This window comes from Artemia franciscana, chromosome 15 (genome assembly GCF_032884065.1).
Source record: "Artemia franciscana chromosome 15, ASM3288406v1, whole genome shotgun sequence".
NCBI lineage: Eukaryota > Metazoa > Arthropoda > Branchiopoda > Anostraca > Artemiidae > Artemia > Artemia franciscana.
Window position 1 is genome coordinate 33,989,547 of NC_088877.1, and position 9,958 is coordinate 33,999,504.

At 34.2% G+C, this 9,958-nt stretch overlaps 2 protein-coding genes across 3 annotated transcripts in view; one reads left to right on the top strand and one right to left on the bottom strand.

The window, feature by feature from the left end:
* LOC136036396 (sulfiredoxin-1-like) overlaps positions 1–9,958 on the top strand; it is a 51,440-nt gene that overhangs the window by 37,818 nt on the left and 3,664 nt on the right. The gene's annotated exons all lie outside the window — the stretch shown is intronic.
* The window catches only part of LOC136036395 (cyclic AMP-dependent transcription factor ATF-6 alpha-like), an 80,382-nt gene continuing 70,599 nt past the window's right edge, over positions 176–9,958 (bottom strand). Inside the window, exons 9-10 of the mRNA XM_065718582.1 lie at positions 2,650–3,032; positions 176–490 (exon numbers count right to left, since the gene is read on the bottom strand). Coding sequence (XP_065574654.1) covers positions 303–490; positions 2,650–3,032 — 571 coding nt within the window. The 3' untranslated portion in view covers positions 176–302. The remainder of the gene's footprint in view (positions 491–2,649; positions 3,033–9,958) is intronic.

The window sequence follows — 9,958 nt, forward strand, 5'->3', positions numbered from 1 at the left end:
AAACCGAATATCTCTATCTCCGGCATACAACACGAAAAGTTAAATGGGTTTTCCAAGATTTCCAGGAAAGTAAGTATCGGCTATTAGTTTTCTATCATTGATCCGGATTTCTTACCCATGCCCTGTAGGTTATGGCGAGATCACCCAATTGATTCTAAATAGTTGGCAACACAAACTGACAAAACTTTCTAATGGACAAGACAGATTAAACCTTTCAAATACCGTATCACCTTAAGCAACACAGTCACTTTGACCTTCAAGTTACATGAAAAGTCTCCGATTCACTGAAAACTAATATTGACTTATTTATATTCCTTTTCCTCACTGGACCGTTTTCTTAACTTTGCTTTCACTCTTGAGCTGCTTGAATCCATCCGACTCGAATTTAGAGAAGAAACAACGCTTTCCTGTACGTGAAGTAAGCGAGTATTAGTCACTTCGCAGTCTATTTGCATCATTGCTACATGATTGGCAGGTGGCATCACAGTTTCTAGAAAGGGAAACGGTGAGTTTAACACAATGAATAATGTACATAGAAAAAAACGGTGTACTCAAGGTAAACACAATAATTTCTAGGATACACACAATCCCAAAAATGATAATTACTCACACGTCTAAAATACGTATCACGTACATACATCTAATGGGAGTAACCTCTGTACTATAGTAAGCTATAGTTTTTTATTTGTTTTGTGCTGAGATTTGCCACGTTCTAAGATGTGCCGAAGAAGCGGCCGTTCCAGTTCGGAAAATCTGCATTGGACTCTAAGTCCCCAATCGGTCAAAACACACAACTTTCCGAAGCGTGCTCCCGTGCGAGGTTTTGGTCTTCTATTTTGAGAGATAATAATCGTCCTAGGTCGGGTGTTTTGAATGATATTCGTCTCTATACAAAAAACTCTTCGCAAGGGAGCTAGTTCGTCACCGTACACCCATTGTTTACATCCTTGAATACTCCCAAGGGTTCTGACATCCCCCTAGGTTGAGAATCCATTTTTCAAATGAAGTTTTCGTCTAAAAATAAATCCAAACTTGATGAATTTCTATCTATTTAACCAGAGTCTTACTATGTTGTTACAATGCAAGCCATAATAACGGCAGTCTCCAAGCTGAAACAGGAAGCTTCGTTTGGTATGGTATAGATAATATTAGTGCACTACATGGTATGCATGGAATCCCTTTGCTCATGCCACACCTAGGATTGCTCATGCAGATGATTTTCGATACCTTTACATTTCCGTCGTCTTTTTGAATCGGTGATCTCACTCCTGCCCCCAAGAAAGGCAAATCTAACATTCAGTGTTCGCCTTTTAGGGCTATAACAATCTCAGCTACATTCTGTAGACTGTTTAGCTGTTTTGTCTTGATGAGTTAAAGGATAAATGTAGCATTCCGCCATACCAATTTGGGTTTCACAATAAAATAGAGTGCGTTGATGCCCTTAGTGTTGCAGTTAATATCCTAATGGAAGCTGAATTGGTCCAAGAAAGTCTCCTTTCAGCAGCAGACGATATTGGACGTGCATTAAACTTATTAGCACACGGAGCCATGCTCCTTCATACGGCAAAAAGAGGCGTCCATCCCTCTGTTAGTCGCACCTTGAAAAAGCTATACTCGCGGCTAAAAGTACGCATTAAATTTACAAATCGATTTAAGCTACCGTTTTCCAATTGATCTAATCTAACACGGGCTCCGAGAAATAGACTTTTTTGCCTCAGTAGCCTACCAAATGATCTGATTAGTTTTGTTTCTGTTTATAAATGTACGCGTCAAGGTGCTGTCACTTCGCCCACTCTTTTTAACACGGTGTCTTGGCCAGATTCAACTAATAATTATAATAGTTCAGCTCTAACACTATTGCTCGTCATATTTCTAAGTTTTCCAAAAGAGCCAAAAACAGACAAACTACATTATACCTATAGAAAAATATGGATAATTTTTTAGACCAGAAACGCTAAAAAGAAAAAAAGTCAAAGCGATCAAAAAAGAAAAAGGCAACAAAATTTTATGATAATTTAGATATTTTCTGTCTAATTAAGTGGAAAACGAACCTAAAAGGAAAGCTAAATGCTAGAAATAAGCATGGAATAGGATAAAGAAGAGGGTGTAAAATGCCTGCACAAACAAAAGGGTGGATGAATTCCCCCCTCCAAAAAAAGAACCACAAAGGTTACTTCCGACACTGGTTAAGGATGGGGTCTTGAGCGGTTGAACCCTCCTGCATCTCAGCATTTGTATATTTTCTCAGAATTTCGCAAAGCCTCCATAAAATTCATTTGTTTTGCTCATAGCTGAATTATCCCTAAGCGTAATATCAGCTCCATTGAAAAATCTTATGTACGTGTTTGAGGCTCCCTCCACCCTTACCACGGAAAAATCAAGACAAGAACATTGAAATTGGATAGAAGATATATTTGTCGCAGATTCATCATCTTCACTCATCAGTTTGCGATAGCTCTTCATAGTCTAACTCCCCATAAGATCTTAACTACGTATGTGCCCCTCGGCTGCCCAAATCAAAGCATATTATGTGCCACAATCAAGTTTTTAGCAATTGCAGTTTGAGCTTAAACTAAGGAGAAAACGAAGATAGGACCACTTATTGTCAATTACAATGACAAAAATAATAGCAGCACAAAATAAACTCACCATCGAGGGCCATGGCAGGCAATACTAAGGACATCTTGGGTCTCATTGTACTATTCTGGGAAGAAGCAGGTACCAGGAGATGATCCGGTGAGAAAGAAACCACATAATACGTATCATCTCGTCTTTCTATTGAATTCATAAAAGCAATGACTTTCTCATGCCTCATATGCCACCGATTATTAACTTCCAGATTATCCTTTGGCACCAGATCTTTTTTAACAGAAGGGATGATGTAGTTAATTCCTTTTGGTTCTTTTCTCTTTTCTATACTTCTTAGTCTGGATGAAAGAAATGGACTTAGCGATACAACAGTTTCTTTCTTAGTTGGTTTTGTCTCTTTGGGTTGTTTCTTCGTAAATAAATCGGAGAGATCAGAATTTAGCCTGAAAAATATAAAAATTAAACACTCATACACGACCTGTCATGACACTCAAACAGTTGGTTTGAGTTTTGTTTGGTAATACGGGACCCATAGATCAAAGATTTCTGTACCAACGCACAACGCAGGGCTGATACAGAGACCTTAGTAGTCAAGAAGCGCCGTTAATCTGATTACTTACTTACTTAAAGATTAAATCAAGAGTAACTTATTCCTTAATTATTGGTTATTGATATATTTTTTTTCGCTTTCTTTTTGTATCTGTATTTTTTGCCAGACTCATCTGAGAAATAGAAAAACACCACCCATCTTCTTTAATTTCAAACAACTAGGCTTCAATCTTAAGTCTGATTAGTAAACTATCTAGTTCTTGAAAATTAAGCAATGTTCAAGTCGGTAAATACGAACGGGATAAACAATGGTGCCGCATCGAGCATAATCTTGATTTTATCCATACATGCGATAAATGTGCAACTCGGGATTCCTCGTACCCCCTCGGGATACGTTCAACTCTGGAAGTCATACATGACTTCCAGTAGGAATTGCTCAGGGCTTGCTCAACCCTCGACGTGACACTTGCATGCTTGGTATCATGACGTTATTTCACTTTTTTTGCTATTCCTTGTTCATATTTTTCAGGTTTTTATTTAGTTTCTTGCTCATGGTCTTAAACTAGAGTTGCAAAAAAAAATTCGTGTTTGTAGCTTTAATAGCGTCTTAGTTCGCTCTGAACGAACAAACAGACAAACAATTGTACACCTGATTTTATATACAAGGTCTATAGTTGTCAAACAGCTTCATGTTCAGCCTGAATTACAAGCTCAAATTTTCAAAACGTATAAAGGATATCAGAGTATAGAATAAAAACGGTTTTTATTAGCTCAACTTCAATTTAAAGGATTTAATATTAACTTGACCTCATAAATCCCTTGGAGACGAGACACAGTGGACAATTTTTGGCGACAACCGACCAAAAATTGACAGGGTTACTCTTCACCGTTGCTTTGAGAGGGTCTTCCTATTTTAGTTTTTGTGGTTGTTTTAAGGTTTGATTTTTATATTATCTTTTGGATTTATATTGCTATTTTTTTATTATTCTACACTGAAAACGGTCAAATGAAGGTCTTGACCGAAATGTTCGCATTATTATCTACGTTTTCTTTTCACTGGCTGTTATTATCATCGTTTCTCCCTTCTTCACAGTTTTTATCATTTCGTCATGATAAGTCAGTGTGGTCTCAGAAATTATTTAGCTTCACTTACCTAGGTAGTATTATTAGTAAAGACAGTGGAAGCAGTGAAGATGTTAAAAGTAGAATAGCCAAGGCCCAAGTTGTTGTGTCACAGTTAAAAAAGTGTAAATATTAAGTTGCTCGAATTAGCGAGAGTCGACTGTCGATAAATCTGCTCATTTTAGGGTTCAAAGTTACTCTTTACTTTTATAATACAGTCGACTCTCGCTAATTCGAGTAACTTTATTAATGTATTATAGACTTGACATAGCAATACTTGCCTATCAAATATAAATAATAAATTTAGTTTATAGGAAATAGACACCTGAACATTAACCAAAGCTAATAATAAAAACATGTTAAAAAAAAAAAAAATATATCAAAGTTGAGACGGTGCACCAACCCTCACCCCAAATGAGGATTTTCCTGGTGTTGTTTACGATCCCCCCTCCAGCTCTCTCACCCTTGTGCCACAAAATGAAATAAATAATTTCTGAGACCACACTGGCTAATCATGACAAAACACAAAATCGCAAAGAAAAGTAGAACGAGGACAATAAACAGCTAGTGAAAAAATTGAAAATTAAGCAGATATTTCGGTCAAGACCTCCGCCTGACTGTCCTCAGTGCAGAAATGACTGATACAAATATAAAAACGCCAGACCTTAAAACAAAACACGAAACTAAAATATGATGACTCTTTCTTAGTAACTTGACCGAAATATTTGCATAAGTTTCAATTTTTTCACTGGCTGTTTATTGTCCTCATTCTTCTTTTCTTTGCGATTTTGTGTTTTGTCAAAAATGAAATCTTGGATATATAAGTAAGGGTAATCCTTTTCATCAAAAATAGAAATAAACTAAAGATAACCTATCAAAAGTTTATTTTAACTTTGGATGGAAATAGATACACAGATTAAGTCGCAGAGAAGAAAAAAAATATTTTTATGTACAAATTCATAAACGAAGAAAGTTACAATTCCTGACTGCAACCAGGATCCAACAGTGGCATCCTTAATTGTAACGCTAAGCTCTTAACGCAGCGCAGTAACAAGGCTCGAGAATATTCATAGTTTAAATTATAGTTTAATGGGGATCATCACTTAAATTTTAGGTTATATTGAACTTCCTAGATGTAATTTATATAGTGTTCATTGTTGTCTCTTTTTGGATTAAGATATAATATATAAGTAAAATGATTGACCACATCTCGTTTATGCCCTCGGAAAGAATAGCGCACAAACGAAACTTGCATAATTTTTGTGGAAAGTTCCTTTTCTGATATAAACGTTACAATACCCAAAGAATAATACCATTTGTTTCCCCAACACTTTTCACTATTATAATGGTCAATACAGTGACAATCACGTCCCTGCACTCGTTTATTTTATGAAAATAAACTAAAAATATCCAAATATTCGGGGTCATGCCCGAAATCATTATAGATATTCTTTTATATCTGCGAAAGAAATGAAGATATCTTTTCTTCTTTTTCTGCGTTTCTCGCGTTTTTAGCCGAAAATTTCATTTTACAAAACCTTTAGAGATTTGTTTTTTATGCGAGTTCTTCTTTCATTTTCTCCTTCTTTTTTAGTTTTCAGCATAATATATCGATTCGTGTCATGAAACGTTTATAGACATTCTTTACATACTTAAATTTTTGCTATTCCCCTCTATTATTTTTTTTGTCAAATATTTCGGTTCATGTCTTTGTAGTTGTGATTTTTTTGTGAGTTTTCAGGTATGATTTTTCTTCAGTTTCTCTCTCGTTTTTTCTTTTTTAGCTAAATAATAAGTCCGAAAATCTTTATACATATTTTCTTCCTGGGTTTTATTGTTTCTCCCACTTTTTTTCTTTCTCAACTTTTTATGATATTTTCTTCTATACTTCAGCTTGTTTTTGTGTCCGTTGATAAAGGTTCCCAGATGTGAAGACGAAATATTCAGGAATTATTTTTATCTTGTTTTCCACCATCTTGATAAAAGGTTTTACCATTTAGTTTAATATTTTCATTTTATTTTTAAATGGAAAGGAAGTATGGTATAAGCAGGGGCAAAATTTGCGATGAGGCAGAGGGAAACTGCCCCCCTGGCCCCGGGTTGCCCCCGACCTCAGTTTGCCCCCCCACTGAAATTTAGTTTTTGCAAAAACAAATCTTGTCAAAACTATCATAAGCATTCGTAATTCAAGCATCCCGAGAAACGGGTCAGTTTTCTTTAGAATATTTTTGCTTTTATGATAATATATGGCTCATTTTCCAGTTTTCACTGTCATTTTCACTTGATTTGGAATATTGGTTCCAAATTTACATACGCACCCCCTCCCCGGGATTTTAGCGAAATTAGGCCAATGGGTATAAGAAATTATTTAAATAATATTTATAAGTTTAAAATAGAACGAAAATGTAAAATTAAAATATAAAGTAAAAATGTATAATATAGGAGCTTTTTAATAATTTCAGTAAATGTTAATGATAATTTCAATAGTTTTTCAATAAGAAACTCACAAATTATTTATTCCGAACGATTGGTAAAGAATTTTTTGTCTTTATGGTATCATCAATGAAAATTATATAGATTATAATTTTTATAATCTATATAATTATATAGAAATATAATACTATATAATTATATAGAAAATTATATATATAAATCATTTTAACATAATAGAGAACATAACAATCAACAACAACTTTTTAGTTCCCATCTAGCAAACTTCCACGGGAGCTTTAAATGCATTATTTTCTATTACTTATTATTTAATTTATCGTTTCTTAAGGAAATTTATTTTAGGAAAAGAAAAGGAAACACAGTGTTAAACATTTCATTGGTCATTTTAATATATGGGGTAAAATAGTTATTTTATTTTGAAACATCCTTTTAGTATACCATAAGGGGTCAGTTGCATTATGGTGGGAGGGGGAGGTGAGTTAATTTTTCAAAAGCCTATGGAGATATGGGGTTAATTTGTAAAAAAAGGAAATACTATTACCAGGTATTTTCAATAGAAACATGTATTTTCCAAAACCTAGAGAAGTTACTCCCCCCCCCCCCCGATCAACGCCGCTAAAGTGGTGGCATAAGTAACTTCTTTTTAGCTCATCCATTTTAATTGACAAAAACGTGGCATTGAAGTTTAAGATTTATAGCCTACTCCTTTCAGAGGTATATGGTTTCCTTTCAGGAAACCATTTTTACTTTCTTTTTATTTATTCCTCTTATCACTTTTAATTAATTATATTCATTTATTAAAATAACATTATCAAGGTTAACCGATCCAAATTTTGGAAAGCTGAACTGATGGGCAAATTTCACAATGACCAACGATTAAAATATACACCCTCCTGTATATCGTTATTTGAGGGTTTTATAGAACCTTTAAAAAAGCGCTTTTCTCATGTAAAAGAGCTTTTCAAGTCATTTTTTTTTAGTCAACGTCTTATATACGAAAAAAGAACATTTTGTACGTTCAGTAAAAAACAAAAAAACAAACTAGAAACGTGAAGTTTCAATTAGTCTACAATCAAAAGTAGTCGAAACTGTCTAAAAATGTAAAATGTTTTAAAAAGAAATCTAAAAATATGTTTAATAGTATCTAAAAATAAATAGAAATTATATTAAAATATTCAAAAATAAAAAAAAATTTAGAAATGAAGAATAATCATTATTTAAAACTAAAACTCGAATTTAAAAGAAACATTGCAATAAACGCCCCTTCAATTTAGAATAACCAGTTATTGGTACCTAAAAAAAAAGTTTTGACTTTAAATAAAGATATTACTTGCCCTGAAAGACAAACTTACTTGCCTTAAATAATACTTGCCCTGAAAGACATACTAAAGATAATGCGAGAAAGACATACTATCATATAGTTTATACACTGGAAATTTGGAAAATAGGATAATGCTGACGAAAAGACAGCAACTCAGTTATAAGTGCATTACTTTAGCATAGAAGTATTTTCTATATAAAACTAGAAAAAAAGACTTTTCTACGATTAGTCATAGCATTAGTCTACCTTTAATGAAACTTAAAAGTACCAAGGACAGTAAAAAATGATAATATGACGGTTTGAATTGGCCAAAACCATATATATCTTAGAAGATTAGAAAAAAAATAAGAAAAAAACCATATATATCTTAGAAGATCAGAAAAAAATAAGAATTTTTCTTTTAATAAAAAATATCCCTATCTGCAGTTACGCATTTTTGGGTAGTTGCGGATGCCAAGTTTATATAAAAGAAACGATGGTGAAAATTAAGCAAAAATAAGCTAAAAGCATATGTCATCAAACAGTTTAAGAATGTGTAACTTTCCTTGGAAGGCATAGCTGTATTTAGGGTTTTGCAGATTGACGTTAACGTTTACACTAACTTGACGTTAACGTTGACGTTAACTATTAACGTTTGGATTTTTACCGACAAAAAGTGGGACAAATTGGAGTAATTGGCTTTAATTGTCATTTTCGTGGCTCAAAGTGGCAACACTGACAAAAAATACAGAGAAGGGGGCGCTTTCCTAAAAACTTCATAATTTTGAAGCGATTAAAATAAAAACTAAAGAAAATTCTCCGGCATGAATAGACCTATGACTGGGTCTAGAGGGTAAAAAATATTAGGTACTTTAGAGCTTTGCTTTAGAACTTTACAAGCATAAAAGGGGCATAAGTAAGTATGACGGCCCTAGAACCTTAAGGTCCAAACCGGCGGTACTGATCTCCGTTTCGTGGCCCTTCAGCCAGGAAGTGCAATGGTGGGTTGGGGGCCTGTGCACTCGCACACACTTCCTGCTTACCTTCCTCAGATATCTCCGGGTACCCATTTAGAGATGAGTCGACTCTAGCTGAGCTTACAGTCACGCCACTGAACCCCCACCGATCCAATGGTTGTGGTTATCATCATTTGACAAATACAACGTAGAGACTTAACATTAGTTTCATCTGGTTTTGAGAAGACCTCTTTTAATTCGTTTTCAAATTGGCTTCGCAACACCTACATGGACGTAGATATGGCTATGATAAATTTCTATTGTTGCTCATCATTAAATACTAACAAAAATCAAAGTGATATTGTTTTCGGGATCAAAGTGGGAACTCACAAAATATTACTTCTTGATCAATGACTATACTGGATATATTTTTTTTGGAAAGAGGGGGGGGGAGGAAGGATGATGGCAAATTTGGAGAAAGGGGTCTAACTAAAATTTTGATCATCCTGAGTATACTATAAATATGAACAGAAAATTAAGAAAAGACAATAAAAGTTTTTCAAATGAAAGTAAAGAGTGAATATTAAGACTTAATACAAACAAATTATCCCGTGTTAGTTGGCTGCCCTCTCCTCAACACCTCGCTCTTTATGCTAAAGTAAATTTTCGAAGATAAATTTCCAGAAATTGAGAAGAGTTTTTGTCCCAATTCTTTAAGAACAGCTACTCAAACCACAAGTACCGTTTAATTGGAATTGTTTTTAAAGCACTATTAACATTCTAGATGAATTTACATTAATGTAATACCAATTTTACAAAATCAAACAAAACCTACGTCAGGCGCAATCAAAGACATGAATTAATTTAAGCAACTAATGCGCTCAAACCACTGGAGTTGGTAGGGGTCACCCTGAAAAATTCAAGTCAGCCAAAGAAACTTTGATTACAAACCTCAGCGATTCGGTCGTGTTTATCAACATCGGGCAAACAG